Source organism: Embiotoca jacksoni, unplaced genomic scaffold (assembly GCF_022577435.1).
Source record: "Embiotoca jacksoni isolate LCO1_2020_lvr unplaced genomic scaffold, fEmbJac1.0.p SCAF_7, whole genome shotgun sequence".
Taxonomy (NCBI): Eukaryota; Metazoa; Chordata; class Actinopteri; family Embiotocidae; genus Embiotoca; species Embiotoca jacksoni.
The window spans coordinates 13,329,802-13,353,484 of NW_027185425.1; the positions used below are offsets into that span (position 1 = coordinate 13,329,802).

The 23,683-nt window shown below is 41.7% G+C and overlaps 1 protein-coding gene across 1 annotated transcript; it reads right to left on the bottom strand.

Annotated features, from left to right (window-relative positions):
• Nucleotides 1-360: 360 nt before the first annotated feature.
• On the bottom strand, nucleotides 361-20,440 carry col9a2 (procollagen, type IX, alpha 2). Its single transcript, XM_069176139.1, has 32 exons — nucleotides 20,205-20,440; nucleotides 18,744-18,818; nucleotides 17,800-17,835; nucleotides 17,634-17,696; nucleotides 16,166-16,219; nucleotides 15,877-15,912; nucleotides 14,021-14,044; nucleotides 13,831-13,884; nucleotides 13,659-13,712; nucleotides 12,115-12,165; nucleotides 11,965-12,021; nucleotides 11,823-11,876; nucleotides 9,930-9,983; nucleotides 9,714-9,767; nucleotides 9,194-9,247; nucleotides 9,001-9,054; nucleotides 8,801-8,854; nucleotides 8,655-8,708; nucleotides 8,508-8,561; nucleotides 7,731-7,775; nucleotides 7,559-7,612; nucleotides 7,428-7,481; nucleotides 7,292-7,345; nucleotides 7,134-7,205; nucleotides 6,763-6,798; nucleotides 6,614-6,658; nucleotides 6,145-6,177; nucleotides 5,114-5,260; nucleotides 4,937-4,991; nucleotides 4,596-4,784; nucleotides 4,420-4,497; nucleotides 361-1,756 (listed from the first exon to the last, which is right to left on the bottom strand). Exons 1-32 carry the CDS (start codon nucleotides 20,274-20,276, stop codon nucleotides 1,551-1,553), a joined length of 2,076 nt encoding a protein of 691 aa, XP_069032240.1. The 5' UTR covers nucleotides 20,277-20,440; the 3' UTR covers nucleotides 361-1,550.
• Nucleotides 20,441-23,683: the final 3,243 nt, after the last annotated feature.

Below are 23,683 nucleotides of genomic sequence, written 5' to 3' on the forward strand. Positions count from 1 at the left end.
TCTGGCCGAGGGGCTTACTTACACATTGGGTCATGGTAAGGTAAATGATCAGTCTGTGCATATTCAGCCTGTGTATATATTGCTTTCTTGTAATTATTTTCCAAACTATTATGTGCTTTACAGTTTTTTGCAGCTTCATAAGAACATTAAAAAAAAAAAAAAAAAAAAAAAAAAAAAATCTTACTTTGAATGCAGAATTGAGAGACATGCACATGCCTTTGATCATAAATACTATAGTATAGTGGAAACCTTTGTCCTCAGTGCAAGAATATTAACAAAAGCTGAGCATACTGTATGCAGCTTTGGAAGCATGGGTGTTTATTTACATGCATGATTGAATAGTATTAAAGACTTGAAATAAGAGAAATAAAAAGAAAAGGAGGTGAAAGAAATTGATTTCCATTCTAGACATGATACAGAAGAACATTGGATTTTACAAAAGGTTCCTCTTTATTGGTTTGGAATGACCTGAACAGCCAGAACAAATCCTTTTTACAGATGACTATATAAAGAAACAATAAATACCTTGTTTTGATCAAAATAAATCATTAAATTGCTGAAATCCTGTAGAAAGTTGACAGTGGCATAAAAAGCACATTTGGACTGTTTACTGATTAGTTTTGAGGAAAAGTTGATATTCCTGCAGGAACTCCTTATTACTCACTGCGTTCATTAGCACAGGATTTTTGTTGGTGCATATCGTAACCCATTTATTTTTCTCTACATAATAATCATACACATTTACAAAGATTTACAGCACTGCATTGTGGGAGATGGGAGTGCCCATCGGGATATGCTGTTGCCAGGCAACAAGAGGAAGAGATAAAGCTAGTCGTTAGTTTCTAAAATGAGACTTGGGTAGGAAGCGGGGATTGGAAGGGGGATGCAATGTACACATGAGGTAAACTGAGAATTTCACTCAGGCTTCCGGATGAAAAGATTTTACAATACAGTACAGTGCTGAGTGGAAATTTAGGCTGCAATCATTTATTGGTCCTTTTTGTACACTTTTAAGGCATCAGGCGTGATGTCGAAAGACAGACAGGGCATCTAAAGTTCAAAACACGTTTCAAGCAAAAGAAACAGCATTGCATGTATAAAAGCATTTAAAGTGACCACGGTGTAAAAGAAAAGCACCCTTAACCACGTTTGGTTTTCAGCTCCTCTGAGCTCATAGACACTATGTTAGTGGGAGACAAGGAGATGCAATCTGAACCTGTTCCTCTTTCACTGCTGGAACACGGCTGGGATATTTGACTGAGATCATCCAAAAATACGAGAAAATTCAGAAGGAAGTGGGTGGCTGTGAGCTGCTGTTGTCATGGTGATGTGGGGGATTAAGATCATGATGCCCCATCAGTCAAAACTTCAGGTTGTCAGTTCTTAGAGGGAGTGAGGGGGCTATACATTTTCCATTCACCGTACTATTATTGTCCCCCACCTCTCGTTCTTGATGTTGTCCCGACTGAGAAGAGTGGTCTCTCACCTGCTCTCCATCTGTCTCTCCCTCTCTCCCAGGTGCTGTGAGCTGCTGATGGAGAGACAGGTCTCTAAACATGGGGTCCTTTGATTCTTCCTGCCTCTTGTAGTCTCGGTGAGGTGTACGCCGACGCAGCCAGACACATCGCCGTCTCGCAGAACCGTGGGAGACCTTGCGGGCCCGCCTTACCGGGGCGACCAGCCTCTCCAGCTGATCCCTGAGGTCCTGTTTCGCCGTGCCTACCGTCCCGAGCCACACCATCAACACCAGGAGGACCTGTGGAGTGAGGGAGGTCAACATCAAGTCAGGATTTCAATTGATTTTTAAGAGATCAAATGCCCTTAAATTCCTGCAAACATTGGAAATCCCACTCTGGACTTTGATTACACGTGTGTGCTGTATGTAAGAATGAATTTGAGTGCGAGTGCGCTCTCAACTGTTTGAATTACTGTACTGCTGCAATCCTATTGCACTCTTATTCAAGAGCATCTGTTAAATGACTGGAGTTAATGATGCCTTTAAAATGCCTTTCAGCAGGCTCTCCTGTGGCAAGAGCTGGAATGCCAAGTCCTTGAGTTGCTTACTGTATCCTTCCTCTTCTTCTTCACCTGTGGGCAGTAAGTGCACTTCCATCCACCTGCTTTTTTTTAATGCACATTTTCAATTGGCCCATAAAAGACCTGATTGGAAACAATGAAACAGTCGAAAAGTCGCAAAAAAGATTTTTACGCTCGGCTGAGGTGGAAAGGTTGGGTGCATTAACGCAAAATGTGACGAAGTGCAACTGAAACATACTTAGTGAAGGAATCGCGACTTATATGAGGCATGTGACTGTCCGCAACCGCACAACTCCTTGTACTTCTCCACTTCGACTTGAACCACCGGGTGTCATATTTGACCTTTTGTTTGATAAACATATTTCTAATGTTATTAAATCCTGTTTTTATCAGTTAAGGAGCATCTCAAAGTGTTTTGTCTCTTTCTGCCTGATCTTGAGTACTTTGATTTAATCTAAATTAGATTACTGTAACTCTTTGTATGCAGAATTAAGCCCCCCCACCTCCCCTCCAAAAAAAAAAAAAAAAAAAAAAAATCCCTTTTGCCTTCAGCTGGTACAAAACACAGCTACTTGGCTTTTAACCGACAGCAGTAGACAAAATCACAACAGCCCTGTTATCGCCTCACTTCACCAGATATCAGTTTATTTTAGATTTGATTTTCAGATTTTACTGATCATATATATAAACCACTTCATGGTTCAGTTTGCAGTGACATTTCCGAGAGGTGCTACTTCCCTCTCAGGCAGAGTGCTGCCTCTTAATCATTGGGCGGGACTCTGCTGGGACTCTAAGTCACAGGCATTTGCAGTCAGGACCCTTTTAGTTCTGGAAAATCCCTGCCTGAGAACCTGAGGCTCGTAAGATCAGTGACGTCTTTTAAAACGTATCTTTTTTTGAAATAGTGTTTTATTATTCTTGCCATCTTACCCGTTACTGTTACGGAAGGGCTATCTATATTGTTAGTGATTTTATCCCATTTTATTTGTATTAATTCTGCCTGACTTTATTTGCCCTGAAATATTTGAATCTGAGTAATACCATGTAAAACACTTTGTTTTGAAAAATGCTATATAAACTAAGTTTATTATAATTCTTATTAGTTGTCATCCATGTTGATGCAGTAGTTCTGTCCCTATGTTGACCTCTGACCCACTGAAACAAGTGACATCTTCAAGGCCCAATCCCAATGTCCACCCTAAACCCTCACTGACTTAGCTGACGTCACAGCTGCAGTGTTTGCGTGTTTGAGTTCATGAGGGCTGAAATGGGATACGGATACTCCATCGTGACACCACACGCTGCTTCACAGCCATTGAAAAAGAAAAAGTACCACACCAAAAAAATGAATCATGAAAATAAGAAAAATATTATATATATATATATATATATATATATATATCAAAAAATTTCCCCTCGGGGATTAATAAAGCTACCTACCTATATACTATTTTTAGTATATTTTTTAGGCTATATTATAATTTGTATACATTTTTGCTAATTACCAGAAAAGGCATTATTAATGTTAGTAAATCCATTGCACAAACGTACCAGTGAAATAACCACGAGCAGTGAGCAGCCAGGTGCTGTCACTTTTAACACCCTCCATGCTTTGTTTGTGGGCAGGAAAATGAGAAGCTTCCAGCTGCAGCCGGACTTATTGGAAAGAAGACGACCATGTTTAATACGTCGTGAGTTTTGCTATGAACTGTGGGTAATTCCCTCAGGCAAAGTCAGCAGAAATGCGGACTTACGGAAAAGGGTGCGTAAAGGGCTCGAAATGTCCGCCACAGACTCCATGATTTGATAGTGGGACAACCCTAAACCCTCGAGGACTTACCGGGGATGCCCCTCAAAGTCTGACTCTTGGAGGGTGGACGTTGGGATCGGCCCCAAGTTTGAAAACGGGACATTGTTGTCACATCAGCTAGTAACATCAGCAGATTTATGTCTGTCAATGGCCTGCTGCCTACCGAACGTAAACACTGTTCTGCTGCCATTTCATAGGCATTTGTTTAACATGTGCAAAGCGTATTTCACTTCTCATTTTGCTGCAGAGATACGTGCTGCTCTGGCAAACATAGACCTAACACATACAAAAGGATGGACTTAGGAAAACAGCCGGCACGCTCCAACAGCCGTGACAGAGTCGGAATTTGACACAGCCGGGCTGTAACATCCCTTAAGTTACAACATGAAACAGATATAAATGCCATATTGCCATTGTGTTTTCCCACATCATTTTAATTAAATTGAGGTTTGATGCAGACAGACACATCCAGTAGTTGATAGTTGTGCAACATTTGTACAAAATTTGCTGAGATTGTTTACAATCTCAAGTAAATATTGCAGAAATCCATGACAGGATGCATCAGCTCTTACCTGGTATTCCTGAGGGTCCTGGTGGTCCTGGGTGAGGTTTACCTGGATCTCCTCGATCTCCCTTTGCCCCTCTCTTTCCTGTGGAAGACCAAAGATGGAGAGGCATCGCACGTAGCCTAAAAAGACTTTCAACATCTTCTGGGCAAAAGTATCAACGCCATCCTGTTAACTTTTACCTTTAAGCCCTGTGTTTCCAATCTGCCCATGTGCTCCAATTATACCAGGGATACCACGACCACCAGGTAAGCCATGTGGCCCCTGAGGGCCAGGTGACCCTGGAGGTCCAGGGGGCCCGGGAGGTCCCATTACACCTGCACCACCAAGCACGGCTCTGTTGGTGCTCACGGCCACAGCTGCGAGCCTCTCTGGAACAGAAGAGCGGGCATCATCATTTTGATTAAACGACCTTTGGTGGCGAGCGGCTGATTGCTCAGGAGATGAAAGTAGTTTCGGGAAATGAAGTTATCTAATCTCCCCTATGGACATCAAAGGTGAATATTCAAGTCTAGACGCTCACCCTGCAACATCTTCAGCACCACTTCGATGATGTGCTGGTCAGATGCATCGCGTCCCTGGAGAGAGGAGGAGGAGGAGGAGGAGGAGAATGAGCATCGTAAAGAGACAGCAATCATCCAAACACTCATCAGTATCACTCCCTGTAGAAATGTTGTGAAGAAGAGTGAACTGGACTCACTAGTGGTCCCCGAATGCCTGGTATGCCGGGTACTCCTCGCTCTCCGTTAAGTCCCCTAGGACCAGACAGCCCTATAGGTCCCTGGTCTCCTGGTTTACCAGGGTCTCCAGTTGGTCCATTGTGTCCGAGGTCACCCCTAATTCCTTGCTGTGAAGTGATGAGCATTAAAGAAATTAGGATTTATAAGGAGTAAAGTAAGATAAATCAAACTGTTGCAAAACCTGATGCAACCAATGAAAAGAGAGCCAATAAAAACAGCCATACAGCAGGGGTGGAAGAAGTATCAAGTCATTTTCTTCAATACAATTGCAACACTGTGAAAATACTCCACAACAAGTTAAAGTCCTGTATTCAAAACCTAACTTAAGTAATAATATGTGCGTATTATCAGCAAAAGGTACTTAAATTATTCAAACTAAAAGTACTGCTCCCTGTCAGAGTTTTACTGTTTTAAATTCATATTTCGACTGTATTAATGTGACTTTTACTGTTGTAGTTATCTAAGGTTGCGCTTACTTTAACAAACATATGTACGGTTGCTTAGTTTAATCTAAAGTAATGCATCATATTTTATTAGATTTTCATATGTTTGCATCGTTTCAGTTCTGTAAGAACCACATATCTCACAAAATTTAACTAGCTCGGAAGAACCTGTCATTTTACAGCAAATCCATGTGGCTTCAAAAACAGTATATTTAGCTTAACAAGTAGCAGAATCTTTTTCAGCCCATAAACAAACATTTGGTTTTTTGGTTTATTGGAAAAATTCAACTTCAAAATCACCAAATCTGGAGCTAGATGACATTTACTGAGCAGGAGGGGTATGAAAAACAGTAATCTGACAAGTAACTAAAGCTATTAGACAAAGCAGTTGAGTAAAAAGTAGAATATTTTCCTCAGAGTTTAGTGGAGTAGAACTATACTCACTCAAGTAAAATAAATATATCTAAAATTTGTACTTAAGTACAGTACTTTAGGAAATGTACGTCGTTACATTCCACCACTGCAAAACAGTCATCAGATTTTCTCACCTGTCCTTTGGGCCCGGGTTCGCCAGACAAACCCTGTCACAGTGAAGACAGACAGTCATTTTCACACTCATCACTTCCATCTATCATTGTCGCCTCAGAGACACTCATTGAGCAATAATTCATAAAGGAATATTGTAAACAAACGTCTAAAAACGCAGCTTCAAAGAACCAACGTGCATCATTGCTTCACTGTCATGTTAATAGCTCTTATGCCATCTGGATTACGGTGGTGATTTGTATGCAATTTCAAAGACAGACATCCTCTTCTTCTTCTTAACTTTGGTATGGTGCAAACATTTCCTGCTGCATATTGCTCTGCTTTGATGCCTTCAGAACCAAGAGTTTAAACCTTCTTATCTTAAGTCGGAAAGTTTTACTATATATTTGTTTTTGGGGTTCTTTGCAAGAAAAAGTAAAAAAAAAAAAAAAAAAAAAAAACAGCTTTAGGTTGAGCCGGAATAGCTTTTACCTTTTCACCTTTCTCGCCAGCCAATCCCTCAACGCCGGGGTCACCCTGAAAGTGATGGAAATGACAAAATGAAGAGGGACAGAGGGGGAAGTACTGGTGAGCAGGAAATAAACGAGTTTCTGGATTGAAAGAGCAAAAACGTTACTCACGACGTCTCCCTTGGACCCGACCTTTCCTTGGAAGCCCTGGGAGGAGAGACGGGAAGAGTTCATGGAAATGTGGTAAAGTCTAGAATATATCATACTTAAAAGACACCAGAACTAAATACTGATTGACACCAAAGATCACAAAGTAAGAAAGATGTTGTCTCATCTTTACAACAAGGATGATGAGGATGCTTCCATTATCATTTATATTGCCTGCCTCGTTCAATGATTTTCTGTGGACTTATCTGACTTCTATTTGTGGGTAAACTGTGCCCCCAATGGACAAGTCTGTGTAACTGCATCACTCTAAACTGTGCTAATGCACTTTTTTACACACATTGATATATGTATTTTTTTTGTATTTGTTCACAGACCTTGTCTCCCTTTGTTCCACTGAGACCCTGGGCACCTGGGACACCGATGGGCCCTCTCTCTCCTTTGCCTCCCTGTTGGGCAATGACAGAAATGGTGTTAGGAGTGCGTCCCTGAATCGGCTTAAAAACGCATTGGAAAAAGACCTAATGCAACTCACAGGCTTGCCGACGACTCCCTGCGGCCCAACCTCTCCCCGCTGGCCTCGGTCACCCTGCATGAGACAGCGTAGGTGTGAAGTCACGTTTGAAGCAGCAGTTTGTTGGTGTTTTAATGTAATAGTTTTGGGTTTCTACCTTGGGTCCAGGGACTCCTTCCATACCAGGCTCACCAGGAACACCAGGCTCACCCTAAGAGAATACAAGAGAACAATTATTCCCCCTGCTTGTAAGACCTGTAAAAAAAAAGAAAGTGTGTATATGTTTACCAGGGGTCCTGAGGCACCAGACATGCCAATATGACCCCGAAGGCCAGGTTCCCCCTGGCAAGAGAACATGATAAGAAAAAGGTATCCATTAAAAAAAAAAAAAGAATGAAGAATAGAAACATGTTTAAATAAACATAAGTTGACATAATTTAATAATACAGGTAAGGCATACCTTAGCACCAGCTCCCCCTTTTGCCCCCGGGCTCCCAGGTAATCCCTACAGACAGAATTAATAAAGAGTGAAAACAGTTCAGATCAAAGTTACAAGGCATCCTGCACATTCTGGAAATAGAGAACAAACCTAAAAATGCCAGTGTGATTGAATATATGAGTGTTCTGCTAATAATGTAGATACCAGATATAATAGGGATAATGAAAACAGGCCTAGTGACAGCCACAGCCATACACCTTGCGGAGATTCTGTGTGTGTGTATTTATGCGTTGGTGTATCACAGCGGGGCATAAAGCAGGCCAAGTTACGGTGTTTGAGTTTGCAGCAGTGTTAGTGTCACCGCAGTGACCACACAGCAAAGTGTGCATCTCACGCTCCATTACCCCTTAGTCAGAATGACGCGCACACAAACACACACTTGTGTACACCCACTGGTCTGATTGTGATAAATCGCTTGCGGTGGGAGGGAGAATGCCTTTTCAAGGTGGTTTATATTCTAAAACAGCGTGGGTCGCAGGGTCACCGTTAACCTGGATGACTGCCCGGAAAAACAAAACACACCAAAAATGTACAGGCTGCTTCACGCTGCTTTCCTCTGTCTGTCTTCTGGCTTTGTTGAACTGAGGAGGAGAACAGATTGGCCCCTCTATGTGGTCTGAGTGACAATAACTGTTTATTTACATGTTTGCTGAACAATCCGCAGACAACCATACATCCTGCCCCCCCCCCCCCCCCACCACCACCACCACCACCTCACCACGCTGAAAGATCACTCACCGCTGCTCCCTGAGGACCAGGAGGACCAGGCATCCCAGACTGTCCAGGGCCACCCTGCATTCAAAAAGAGAGCATAAGAACAATAACTGGCCATCTTTTACTCAAATTAAAGTTACTCATCATTTGTCTCGTCTGGCACACACTCACCTTGATTCCAGGAATACCAGGTGTGCCATCTTTTCCATCAATACCCGGCAGACCCTGAAAAAGCAGGCAGATGAGTCAGTGGGCTCCATTTTGGCACACTTTCTGAAACACCTGTGCAGCGCACAAACAAAGCTGCATTCACTCACATTCTCTCCCTTTTTGCCAACCGCACCCTGCGGGCCCTGGATACCTCGGCTGCCCTGCAAAGATAACAAAATCAGCCTCTGTGCGTTCACAATGCACATCAGGATCACTGTCCCCATTCAAGTTCTGAAGAATGTTACATCTCTTATTGCTAAGGCTTTGACAATAAACTTCAAGGGAAAACACTAGGAGTGTCACCCACTTTGTCTCCCTTGTCCCCTGCCTCTCCAGGCGGTCCCTGAGGTCCTTCTTCACCCTATAATAAAAAGGAAGATGCTCAGAGTACTTACAGTGTGTGTAAATACCTAGTTTTCTGTGAGTAGTTGAGTATTTGTTTGCGTGTCTTGGTGTGTGCTTGTGTGTGTGTGTGTGTGTGTGTGTGTGTGTGTCCTTACAGGAGGCCCAGGAATTCCTACAGGTCCGTTGATGCCCTTATAACCACGAGGACCCTACGGGAAAACAACAAAGTGCCATCAATCAGCTCAGATCAGAGAGGAAGCTAAGTCACAGTAGCCTTATATTAACTGTGATAAAGGGATAATTAGCACTTAACTCACTTCACTAATGGGAGCTACACAGAGAGCCAGCCACTCTTGCTTTGGCACTAAGCCGGGGTGCTAACTTGGCTAACGCGGATAATGTTAACAGCAAGATGGATGGCTACAACGGATCATTAACTACAGATGGAGGCACCGTGGACCCAGACAACCCCAACTCATTAGAGAAGGAGAGAGATTTGTGTTAGCATCATTTCCATATGTCCCCATTGCTGGTAATGGATGATGTTTGTGTAGTCGGGGCAAATCTGGCTGTGCCTCCTTGGTGCTCATCCGAGAATGAGAACAGCCATGTTCCCGAAGACAAAGGAGACAATAAAGTTCTGTGCGAGTGTGATAAAAGAAACGAGGTACTCACTGCCTCTCCTTTGGGACCCATCATTCCTGGATAACCCCTCAGACCAATTGGACCCTTTGAAGGAAGGTAAAAAAAAGGATAAGACAAGAGACTGGAGCATGATCGTGACACAAGAGCACCACAAATGTCAATTTAAGATTATAATATGCGAAAACAATTGTGGATTAGCTTATATTTAAAACTGTGAAGCGACAATGTGTTGAATTGTCAGCATACCGAAGGTCCTGGGATGCCCTGTTCCCCAGAGAGGCCTATTTCTCCCTTGATGCCCTGGGCAGGAAAAGCAAAAGAGCAGACTGATTAGTTGTACACTTCTCTCCGCAGCAAATGTACCTAACAATTATGGCACATTCGCAATATTCTCCCAGACTTGTAGGAGGTCGTATTGTGTCTGGTGTGCGTGTCTACAGAGCTTGACCCAAGAAAACCTGGAGCTGGAGGGAGATCCGGTTGAAACCAATTTTTGATGGTTGCTTTTGATGAGCCGGCCTTTGATGGTTGTTTACTTTTTTTACTTGCTATAAGTCAAGCTTGATAGAAATCCAGCTGGAGCTAAATGGCTAGGCTAGAGCTAGCTGGTGAAAAAAAATGAATTCACACTAAAGGAAACCTGACCGCCACCTGCTCCAATAATCATCTTCAGGTGGTCTTGGCACCGAAATTGGGCATTCTTGAATATGACTGGCATTATTAAAGAACATGAGCAGAGAGCGCACATCAAATTTGTGTCAAACTTAGGAAATCAGCAACGGAGACCCTTGAAGTCCTTCGGAAAGCCCAAGGCAATAAAGTGATGAGCCTGGGGAAGGTATTTTGAGCGACATTCATGTTTCAAGAGGGGAATAATGTCACTTTTCAAGACCGAAGAAAGTGTGGCAGGTGAGGAGCAACCAGGTGGGTTTTCTATGACATTCATGGGGTTGTGCACTTTGACCTCCTTCCGTACAGTCTAATTAAATATGGAGTTTGAGTCTTGAGGGGCTTATCTTAGCTGAGCTTAGTATTAACACAAACAGCAGGGGAAAACAGAAAAAAAACAATCAGAAGACTTACAGTTACTCCTCATAAAGCCACAACTTGTTTGTGTATGGAGAAGTGAATAGATGAAACAAACAAAAGACATCATAATCAGTAAGCTTCAGAGATGCTGGTAGGATTTGTGAGCTGTTTCCCGCTGCCTCAGCTCAGCAATAAACCAAGCTAAGCTATTTTAATAATTTCCCCTCCACATTAGCATATATATTTACACATACAGACATAATAGTGGTATCTCTTGCCTCAGCTAACTTCCTAATACATAACACAATTCTTTTATGCACCAATAAAACTGATACTTTTGCTCATTCTACTGGTTTATTCCCATTTTCACCAGTGTCAGTCGGTCCAGTCAAGGCTTAGGCCATCACTTTGTTTAATTTTTCAGCACTTTCAAGATAAATATGATAGTCTTGCTCAATCTTTGGCATCGCAAATCTACTTGATATTACTGTATACTAAGTCGACAACAATACATTTTTTGCAGAGAGTATCTGCGTTTTAGCCTCAGCTGAAGCCAACGCGGATGTAAACAGCTCCTGCTGGTTGTCTTTAAGGAGAAGAAAAGAACAGAGCAGCGCCTCAGTGCAACCGTTGGTCGAGGCAGGTCTTCCAACACGCTGCTCGGCCTGGGAGGAGCAGTGACTTGGTGCGTTGAGTGTTTTGAGCATCTACGCTCTGCCAGAAGGCTCCTTGTGTGGGAAGATCAGAGGCTAATTCCTGGGGCTTGGCTCGCCGTTCCCTTGGAGCCCACTGTGTGCTCATTAGCTCTGCTTAATACAGCGAGGTGAGAGGGCTGCATGAACCCTGACTTTCTCGTCCTCCCCTTCATGTACCTGGCTCCTCACCACCGCTTTCATCTGGCTCACTGTGTGCTGACTGTAGGGCCGGGGCCAGGGCTGACTAATCGCAGCCAGATTAGTGCCAGTCATGTGCCTCGGGGGGCTTCATTAGAGGTAATCCTTGCCTCTTCTGGTCGTGAATGGTGGTAAGTGAGCAAGACTGTACAACTTGTACATGTATGGCATTTAAGAGCATGCGTGTAGCCTCTCTAGTTCAGTTTGTGCTGCTCACCAGCTTTCCGATGCTACCAGGCTCTCCGAGAACACCGGAACGTCCTTTGTGTCCCTGGAAGGCGACAATCAGTCAGGATTATTTCACAACAGCTTTGTAATGTAAAATAATCATTGAAGCTTGAAACAAGCAGACTACTCACCTTCACTCCCTGCAGTCCCTGGGGGCCTTTCGGTCCTGATGGACAGGTAAGAGGACACTGTTGTAGAGAGAAGGAAATATATGGATTATGAAAATTTAAGATGTGTCAGGACAGATTTCCCCCAAAAAAGGAGATGACCTAAGCTCTTACCTGGAAGTCTGCACTGCCCTCTTCTCCACCAATGAATTTGCCTGGAGGACCCTAAACAGACAGATAGTGAGGACAGGACAGTCACTTGGTCACAGTTGGCACTTGATTCCTCTCCCTTGAGCTGAGCCAGCACTCTCTTATTCTCTCTATCTATTTCTCCCTCCATCTTTCCTTCTCTGTTTATAGATTGAGTTAGAAAGTAAAGTATCTCTACCGGGGCTGATGTATTCCTGCTACAGTCAAATGAGACAGCCCACTGATCTAATGGGGGTTTATTTACCCTAGGACAGCACTAAAACTAAACAAATACACTCCCCTGGGCTGGGAGCATCACTCTCAATGAAGACACCCCCACCCCTCTTCTTGGAGTCAGCCAGAAATGCACACAGGAGAGTACATACAACGCTGGAAAATAGACTTGACAGGGTACCGCTCAAAACTGTTTTTGGTATGTCACCACTTACTGTCGTCTGGGACCTGCACAGCAGTGGGTTCTGGATGTGCTGGGTGCTTTGTTACCATACAGCGCATTTAAAAAAATACAATAACTGCTGTTGGTTATGCTGAACAGAGCACACATTCAACATGTTATTAGCAGTTGGTCATTGCCTTTCTTTTACACTCCTATTCTGTAATGTAGGTCAACAGCAATTAGACTGATGGAACTACATGCTCGATTAAGCTCAAAGATCTGCTGGTAGCTTATTTTATTTTTTTTACTTTTGACAGCTAATCTCACTGGCCTCACCAAAAAAAAACATGATATTAAATGATTTACTGTGACTTCCTCTCTGTGGAGGAAGTTTAGGTTTATCCAAGCAGCACTTTAACGTTTATGTTTTTTGCAGTTGGGATGAGGTGGGCCCGTTGCACAGTTTACCTACCAGAGGGCACTGACACAAAAAGAATTTCAACTGTAAAATGTTCTGTAAATTAAAAGAGATAATTTAAAAAAAAAAAAATTAAAATAGTTATGAACTCCTTAAAGGAGGTTATTTTTAAAGGTGGGGTTTGTTTGTTTGTCATCAGGATTACAGTAAAATGACTGGCCCTATTTTTATTATTATTTTATTTAGTGGGAGTGTGTAACTTGGACTAAGGAAGAAACCATTACATCTTGGAGCGGATTCAAATCACTAGCCGGAACCATGAATTATTTTTCACTTTTATTAATATCTGGCCTACTAGATGTCAAACATCTTAAGATCCAGTACATGGCAGTAAAGATCAACAGTGACCAAACATAGGCCATTGTAGCAATAGCAAAACTGTGTATCGTAATTGCCATTATAGATGCTTAAACTAACGACCTAGTTATTTTTATACCTGCTTATTGGATTTACAAAAAGTGGATATAAAACAAAGATACTTACACGTTGTATTATAATAGAGACATAGAGACGATTTTCGAAAAGGTGGTACCCCTCAAATGTCACAACTTGGCTCACTGCCATCCCAAATCTTAGCTCCATCATCATATTTTTTTATGTTAGAAATCAGAAAACAATGACAGCGGATGATATTTTTCCTGGCTGGACACTTACTGGTTTGCCAGGAGGTCCAGGAAGTCCTCCAGGTCCAGGTGTTCCCAAGATACCCTAAATAAAGGCAAGACAAAAAAGAAGCTGTGAATGAGATGCTGAAAATATGAAGATTCTGGCAGCGTATGTTTATAAGTCATGAAGCCAGAATGATAAACTGAACCCGGCGTCCTACCTTTGGGCCAGTTGATCCAATTTCACCGGGAAGACCAATTGGCCCCGGAGCACCCTAGACAGAGCATGACATAGTCAGTGACCGCAAGAGAGAACACATGTAAATATCCCACCAACCACAAAAAAATGTGCACATCTCAGAGCATAGTTATTAAGAGATAAAAGCATTTCTGTACATATAAACTACTTACAGCCAGACCTGGGAGGCCGATTCCCTGTGTGGACAGAAGGGACGAGGGGTGAAATTACTGTATAACAAGTGGAACCAATCCATTAGAGTATCAATTCATGTTTGAGAAGGCCTGATTAATACCAAAAGCAGCAATTCAGTAATGCATGTGTACAGTGTCAGCGCAGGTTAACCAGTGCTCAAGAACAAAGACACAGAACACAATCAGTTTGTGTTTGCTGTGTCTTCTGCTTGGAATTAATTATAAACAAAGTAATTAATGAAGTAAGCCTTCATGGAGGAAGAAGAGCCCACAGGGCAGGATCTCCTGTCTGTGCAGTGTATAAGACAGCTGGGTGTATAGCCCAGCCCCCAGACAGGACGCCTGTTCATGCTAAACAAAGGATTAACTAATAGTGTTGCATTCAAGCATGACATTGGATGACTGTGAACTTAAATGTAATGGGGGATGTGTGCTAGACGGACACTGAGCACCACCTAGTGGTAGTCGTGCTGTGCTACAGATGTTGCTGATGTGCTTGAAGCCAGTGGTTGCGTTTAATGATAATACGGAAATAAAATGTGGCTCATTTTACCAGACTTGGGTGGAGGACCAAGGCTCATGTCAGCTGCAGAAAGCATATGCCACATCTGGGTAAACTAAACCCTAAAGAGGGCACAGCTGGTCAGGCATTCAGGCATGACAAAGCAGGGGTTCGGGAAGTTGCCTTCTGGGTTACAATATGTTTGTTAGGGAACTGACTCCGCTTCTGACAATGCCTAATTCAGGCAGCCGTTACTCATTTCTAAAGAACCATGACAGCCTTATGACACAATGTTATCTAATTAGTCCGACATCTTTCATACATGCATATTTACTCAAGTACTAGAATGGAGTGCAGTTTTACAACTACTTTACCCAAGTAATTCCATTTTTTATGCCACTTTACACTTTAGATGTCTACTATATTTACCTGGTAGCTTTAGTTACTCTGTGCTTTTCAGACCTGACATTAGCTTATAAAATACAATGCTGTGTTAAAGGTAAAACAAGGGTTCCCAAACATTTTAGCTGACCCCCAAAAAGGGGTCTGATTGGGATTCCTTGTCACATCAGAAATGCATCTCCTGTAAACACAACTGTTTGGAAGCATATCTGGCCTGAATACACATTGTATTTACTTGTACCTAATCATCCAGACTCCTCAGGTCAGCTGGTTCAGGTTTACTTGTTTTTTTCAGAATCCAAACCAAGCAAGACAAAGCAACTTTTGTTTTTATCCTCCCCACCTGTGGACAATCTTCCTAAATACTGGAGGTGTGCTAAAACTGCTAACTCTTTTAAATCAGGCCTTAAAACATTATTATCTGCTGAGGCTTCCCAGTAAATTGAATATGTAATCTCAATTTTAACGCCTTGTAATTCTGTGACTCGATAAATGCCTTAGAAATAATTGCCTTGTTTTTATTATCTTTTGAAAGCAATTTTAGTTTCTTCCTAATATCTTACTTATAATTTTTCCTTTGTAGGCCCATTTAAAGCACTTTGAATTTCCTTGTGTCTGAATGCTGCTATCAAAAATAAATTTGCCGTGAAGCCCTTAAAAAGGCAAAATGATCCATTATCTAAGGAAGGCAAAAATCATAAAGATGTCAGAAAATAAGTAGAAATCTGTGTGGCAGAACACTGGCTCTACCTGCATGTCTCTCATGGCTGTATGAAAATGATCTTGTGTATTAACTAGTCATAATTTCTTATCTGTATTTTATCTTCTTTTTTATAGTGTACAAAAAAAAAAAAAGCAAGGTAGATTTGTTTTTGTAGCACTGTTGTGTTAAACGCACATAAAAAAAAAGATGATTAAATACTTTACTTACCGGAGGTCCGGGCTCACCACTTGGACCTGATTGACCCTGCAAATAACAGAAAACAGCAACATAACTATGGAGCTTACATGTTAGAATCTTACACAAATAAATTAGGACAATATCGCCATGGAATGAAATAAGCGAGTTAGATAAAATATTTTTTTTTCCCTATAAAACTAACCTTTGTGAAAAATGACAGCTTTATTCTACCAGAAACAAGCATAGGTTTTGCACAGAGCAGCAGTATAATAGTGCATTTGTTCTGATAATCGTTTCACGTTAAGGATTAGACACTTGCCTTTGGACCAGGATTCCCAAGAGGACCTCGATCACCCTTTGCTCCAATCAAACCCTGACGGCAGATAGAAAGAGATGCAAACAGGTGCATATGTTGTACATGAGGTCAAGGTAGGTAGGTCTAAAAGGAAACTATCAGTTACCACAGGGCTTTCCAGAGGCTACATGTGATCTTAGGACAAGGTTAACCACACATTTGATCGAAGCTGACAATGTTCGTGGAAGTAATTGGGAAACCAACCTGAGATTGAGATTCCGGGGCGGATTACTGGCTAAACCTCTGAGGAATGTGTGTGTGTGTGTGTGTGTGTGTGTGTGTGTGTGTGTGTGTGTGTGTGTGTGTGTGTGTGTGTGTGTGCTACTTTTAGCATGTGACCATTTGGCATTGACACTCTATTTTCCTCTGATTGAAGCAGCAACCGGGGCTGACTGCCTTGAGAAAAGCTTCAACACACTTATTATCAAGTTAATCCATAAATGAAGCTTGAAAATGATTTAAAACTCGTCTACATGTCTTTATCTGCATCTCCACGCTACCTGTGGCTACTAGATACTTGATTAGTGTATATAGCCAGATATACTGCTGTAATGGGGTTGATATAAAGTATATTCAACTCGTTGAGAGATGACTCCCAATAAGATGCCCCAAAAAAAAGACTATTCAATGAAATTAAAATGTTTGTTATGCAATCACTATGATTACAATAAACCGGCTAGGAGTTTGATATTCAGCTCTGCAGTGCCATGACTTTATATCTGTTATTAAAACCCAAGACATTGAGGGAACGTCTTAATGCTTAATATGCATGAGCACAAAAAACCCACTGTGCACATTATTAAGGTGCAATACTTTTAATACATATCCTACCTCATAACATATCAGAACATAGTAGTAACATGTTTATGTAAACTGACCTATCTCCATGACAACTGAGCAAACTCCACTGCTGATAGAGATAACATGATGCTAGTGCTATAAGTGGACATTGAAGTGTTCCATCAAATGTGCGTAGTTGTCTTAAAAAATAGCCCTCTTCCTGTTTTTTATGTCTGTTTTTGATTGCCATATCATTTCTGACAATCAGCATTAACAAATAGATAGATTGTTGACAATAATCTCTTTTCCTTCATGATGCCTTATTGCCTTTTAAGAACTGGCCCTGCATTTTCAAAGGTTTGAGAACCGAGTGTTTCAGAAGTAGGGTTAATTTCCTTGGGAAATAAATAAATCCTTAAATCAGTCAGTCAGACTGTTGGTAGCAAAGGAATACATATATTTTCATTTGAAAAATTATATGATTGCAATTTTTTATGTCATTCTTATCAGGCTTTTTCTTTGCCATTTTTTTCATTTAAATTTGTACCTGAAGCCTCTCATTTCTTTGTCATTTCAGAAGAATTTTCTCTCTATTTGGTCCTTTCTTTCACATAAACAACACCCCCGTCCCCTCAGCAGTCAGTTGACTTACATCAATGCCATTCTCTCCTGGTGGTCCATCAGGACCCGACTCTCCAGGCTCTCCCTTTTGCCCCTACAGTAGGACACACAGGACAGTCATGAAGAAAACCAGGTCCAGGTAAATCAAAAGTTGCTTGAATAATACATCTAACAAACAGTACAGCACAAAAACTTACTGGTGAACCAGGGGGGCCAGGAGGTCCCTTATCTCCCTGCAGAGACACAGAGCAGGGGAGATTACATCTCCTGTTAGACTCATGCATAACAATTATTGTTTTTGTTCAACTCTGTATCATATCTATCACCTGAATGTCCATCGCTGTGCATTCAGTAATATAAATGATCGATGCAACTTTAAAAAATGGATCCAAATTGATCAGGAATCTCCACATTTTAGAAAAGAACATAAAACAGGACAATGTTATGCTGGTGCTCAGATGCCTATAATGCCTCTGCATAAATACATAATGTACTGCAACATTGATGTTCCACTGACCAGAGTCTAAACAGACCCGGACGCCCTGAATCAACAATTTAACCTTTAGGGGTCTAAAGTTTATCTACAAAGGCTGGCTTCAGGTTGACATCCCGCCTTTCAGCTTTTGGATGTGTTTCAGGTCGAGTCAAGAGAAAAATATAACTACATAAAGTTTATTTATGTACGAGGGTGACACAGTTTACTGCACGATTATGGGCTTTTATTTTTATTTAAAAAAAAGAAGAAAAAAAAAAAAGATGGTGCTTTAAAACGTCTGTTCACATTTGATTTTGGATTGAGCAGCCAAGCATGTTATCTCTACACATCCAGCTTGTTTCCTGCTCCACCAGCACAGCAGCTTCCCTTTCCAGCACATTTATAAGACCTGTCTGTAGTCGGCCCTCGGAATAACTCGCACGTATCACATTACTGCGACACAAACTTGGGTCTGAGCTCAGCACCCCTTCTCAAAGACCCCTCTCTCTGCTGGGAACAGAGCCCTTTTGTGCCGCTGTGTTTTCATTTACAGTGCACTCTGCTGGTAAGACTCCAGTACTGCGGAGCTGGGTTTTGGTATTTCGCCAGCACAATGAGGATCTTTGTAAAAAAAACCTGTCGGGCAAACCTGCCGTGGATACTCACATCGATGCCATCTGACCCAGGAGTGCCAGAGGGGCCTGATGGGCCTGGCTGGCCCTTAGGCCCAGGGGGACCCCTCTGAAACACAGGCAACAAACAAATATGTCAAACAGTTATGACAATTCTATGATTATTTAAACATAGCAACACTAATATTGTAGTAATAGAGTACAATATAGCTCTTTAAGGTTTTTACATTACATTACTATAAATCAGCATGGAGATACTTTTTATCCAATAAGTAATAGTCAAGTGAATGTGTCATTGATATGGAGTAACTCAGATTGCAGTATATATAATGCTATTTAACCCACATTTACTGTCACTTTAACCTCAGCTTCATGTTTTTATTGGTGGTATTTACAGAATGTATATTTCTTCAATTTTTGAATTGCACACAAACAGCATTATTTAAATGAATCAATGAAAAACTTATTGTAACTGCAGCTGTTAAATATATAATAAATAGTAATAGCTAATGTACATTAAACTAGTACATTTTGGCCAGGTTACAGCATTGTGGGACATTCTAGACCAAACATCCACTGAATGTATCCTGACTGTGATGGAGGCATGAAAGCCTCCAGACAAAACAATATAAAGCAAAGTAACAGAAAGGTGTTGAATAAAACTGTCATATTTGAGGGGTAAAAAGAAAGGACTGAGGAGGAATGTGGGAGGAGGGGTCATGAGACTGGCTCTGTTTATCACCCCCCCACCCACCTCCCACACACACCTCTCTCTCTCCATCCCCACTGCCTGTCTTGAATATCATCTAAGTGCATCAGTCCATCACATGAAAAAAAATAAAATAATAATAATAACTTAATCCAATTCTTCAAGTTCAAAAATAAAAAAAATAATAATAATAAAAAAAAAAAAATCCTTGAAAGTGGTAAAAAGAAAACGGTGTTGTATGTCCAGCAGATAACATGAAGGTGTCTGTTTACATGGGGGCTTTCACGCTTAGTGGACAAAGTTTGTGTGTGTGTCACAGCCCCGCTGATTTTTTATCTGTCACGGATGCTAAGTTTGCCCCTGAAAAAGAGAAAATGTCAATGTTTTCCTTCGTTCTTAGATAAATAACAGTCCTCTTGGTGGCCACAGAAATAACAAAGGTAATGATAAATCCATGGCTTCAATAGCAGCATCTCAGTTAAGAAGAGATAAGAGTCCAAAGACGATAAGCATGATAATCCACCGAAGATAGTCCGCTTTTATTTTGTCTTCACGGCAGAAAACCCATTTCAAACTCTTCTTTTCTTTTACATTCATGCTACAAAGCCAGGTGTTCACCACACATACATCTGTGCTTCCAGCCCCTGGTATTTCTAATCACAACCTATAAGATCAAGATATCGAGAGTCCGCTGGCCCTTTCAGGTGGGCCCCTTATCCCCTGTTCCCCTGAATAAGAAGAGGTAAGCCCGAACCGAGCAGGTCTAAACCTCCCATATCCACTCACCACTTGGGCCAGAGCCAGGCACAAGGTCTGCAGTATAACCCAGGTCTTCAGCAAGGCAGAGAGAGCAGCCATGGTCCCTCTCCCCCGTCCGTCTCTCCTCGCTTCAGCAAATCTTCTCTTCGCGCTCCTCTTTTCGCTCCTTTACTCCTCTCCAGGCCGGCACAGTGCAGAGCTGGTGGAGCAAAGCTGCTGGAGAAGAAAGAGGGGTGGGGGGGTGGGGGGTGCTATGTGCACAGCCCCGGAGGAAGAAAAAAAAAAAATCCACTCAGGAGGAGAGAGGGGAGAGCAATGGATGGAGCGATGAGGAGGGCGGGAAGGGAGTGGGGAGTAATTCTGCCCCCACTGCTGGACCCTGAAAGAAAACTACTCTATGCAGCCATCAACACTGAGCAAGCAAACCTACACCTATATACAGTTACACACACACACAGACACACACATTTTAAGACTTCAGGTATTTGCCTTAGCTCTAGGGCAGGAGCAAAGTTGAAAGAGTTTCTGTCACTGTGATTGGACGCTGTACGAATAATTGGCATATTTGTTTTACAAGTTTCCAAAAGCAAGTGGGCAGAATACTAATCAAGCTCCTCCCAAATCTGTGAGAGTGGACCAATGACTAAAACCTGAGTGGAAAGCCAACTGTGTTAAACACCTAATCGCAGGCCTTTGAACCCGTGTCCGATGTATTTTTTTCTGTTTCTCTCTGCAAATGAGTCCCCCCCCCCCCTCTCACACCCTGAGGCTAAAGTTTGCATGGTGGTTTAAATATCCCCAAACGATTCCCATGTGAGTGTTCAACTGCACCGATGAGAAACATTTCAAAGCTCCTTAAAAACAAAAAGCATGTAAAAACCACAAACTGCATCTTATGTGTAAACTACAGACATGAATGAGCACTAGTTAAACATGCCCTTGATCACCTCTCCCCTATTTAGGCACCGAAAGTCCTTACAAAGTAAATCCATTTACTGACATCTAGTGGTCATTTTACGCAGAGCAGTTTAGTTCCCACACTAATCCAAAGTGGCCTTTCAAAGGCGAATAAACAAAACCCACGGAGATGTGAAAAATGACCTTACAGTGACCCCTATTGCACAGATATTTCATTACACCACATTCAGCATTTACCTCTTTGTCCACTAGATGACAGCAAATACACATTTAACAAACGTCCATCTGCAGAGCAGTTTGGTTGCTATGGAAGCGTACACTTCAACAACAGGGCATTACATTTGCTGTCCTCAGTGATAGTAAAGACAATACTGAGGATGCTGAGAGAATATGCATTTATTAATACGTTGAGATCTATTGCGCACTGCGGGGAATCTCAGCACGGCCCCATAAACAACAAATTAAGAAACCGGCTCAGTGGTGGCTTCCGTGCTGTTTGTTTCCCCCATTGTCACATGCACATTTAACACTCTCTAAATACAAATTAATTGTTATTGGGTTTTTCCTATTTTGCCCAAAGGATCAAATATGAACTATTTCCTGGTAAAGCGTTAAAATAAAAACAAGATTTAGTTTTTCAAACAGACCAATTTGCAGAAATACAGAGTGAGTCTGAATCTATTTTTGCACTATTTTCATAATAAGTTCAGCATCAGTTATTGTAGTCTAGAGTCTGCAAAAACAACCACTTTTTCAATTCAACTCTGTTTAATTCTTACAAGTCAACGTAGTGAGGTCAAGACTGTCTACAATTACAGAGAGAAACCCAAAAATTCCCAGACTCCCACATGAGCAGCATTTGGCGACAGTGGGGATGAAAAACATCAGACACAGGTGAGAAAAAAAAAACCCGACTAGTTCAAATGATTTCTGCAAGATTTCCCTGTTTTTGGCTACTCATACATTCATGACATGAGACTGGTGCTGTGGGATCTAAATGCAGCACACTAAATCTGCGTTTTGCAGGGACTACAAGTGGCCATTTTTAATAGTCTTTTAATTCATTGTGCTCTGGTGAACTGTGAAATGTTTGCCTCGATGCCTCTTCTCCAACAAGTACGTTTCAAAAGTGACAATGTCAGCAAAGTTCTGCAAATCCAAATGACAAAACTGTATTTTCTCGTAATCCTTATGAGAGTCACTTCCTTTAGGCAGATGACTGTTGCAACTTGAAGGAAGCGCTGTTAAAAACAGTCTAATGCAGTAACTGATCGAATATAAAAAGTGATACAAAATGGATTTTAAAGCTTTAGGTTGTAAGACATGCACTCTTACTTTATTTTAAAATTCATCTCGAATGTAACCTTTCCTGTCAGGTTTATATTTACTTCTATTTCAGTATAAAAATACAGTTATATTGTATAGTTATATTGTGTGGCATAGTGTTGGTTGTCTTGTACGAAGCCTGGTGAAGAAATGCACACCTGTGGTAGCTGTAATCAATAGATCTACAGAAGAAACTAAACTAAGAAAATGCTGAACTCTGTATTGAGGCTGGTAAAAGAATAGATTGACAGTTTGAAAAATGTACTTATTTGCTTTCTTGCTGAGTGTTGGGCGAAAAGATCAATACCACACGGACATCTATATGCTGAATGTAACACTGCGATCTGGAGCCGCTACATTTAGGAAAAGAACAGGAAACATGAGGAAACATTCAGACTGACTTTGTGTGAAGCTGCTAAAATCTGCTTACCATTCCCTCATGGACACATTATATATTTGTATATCGTATAAAGAGGACCTTTTAGAAGACTTTTCTTGCCGTTTTCAGTCTTTTTGCTAGGCTGTTGGGTCAAACGGAAAAATATGAGTGTTTCAACATATTTCTCCAAATGTCAATGGAATCTCAGGTCAACAACAGTGAACATAAACAAATAGTGTTTTAGGCAACTGTCTGATACACATCGACCGAGCCTGGCTAACCACTGCTGCTCCGTTGTTATCTGAAAAGCTGCCATAGCTCGCCCACTGATTATTTGATTTTGCGTTCTCACATCAAATTATCAGACACAGAAACCCTCTAAAACATTGCGAGAGCACAACCGCAGCGAATTTCAATGAAAATTGAGAGATCAAATGTATGGAAATGCATTTGTATCCAAAAACCTGCTGCGCTGATCTTCTCACGGGCAAAAACTGACAAGAATCATCATCCGGTTGTTGTGTTTCTCATTACAAATGATTTCCCAGCCTCCTCAAACTTTGAAAACAGACAAGGAAAACATTGGCCTCTCCTGCTTCTCTCAGTCCCTCCTAATCTTTCTCTCTCTCTCTCTGCCTTTTTCTCCCTGCTCATGTTTAAAATCTCAGGGGGGATGTGACTTATTTTTCTAAAAGCAAGCAGTCCCATCTTGCTTCGCTAGTGGATAGCAGCCTTATCACAGGGATGCATGAGGAAACATGCCACCCAAATCTATCACATCCTCATCCGATTATTCTCCAGCCTCCTCACAAATGCACAAAACAGAACGAAGCAAGCACGCACGCACACACGCACGCACGCACACACACACACACACACACAC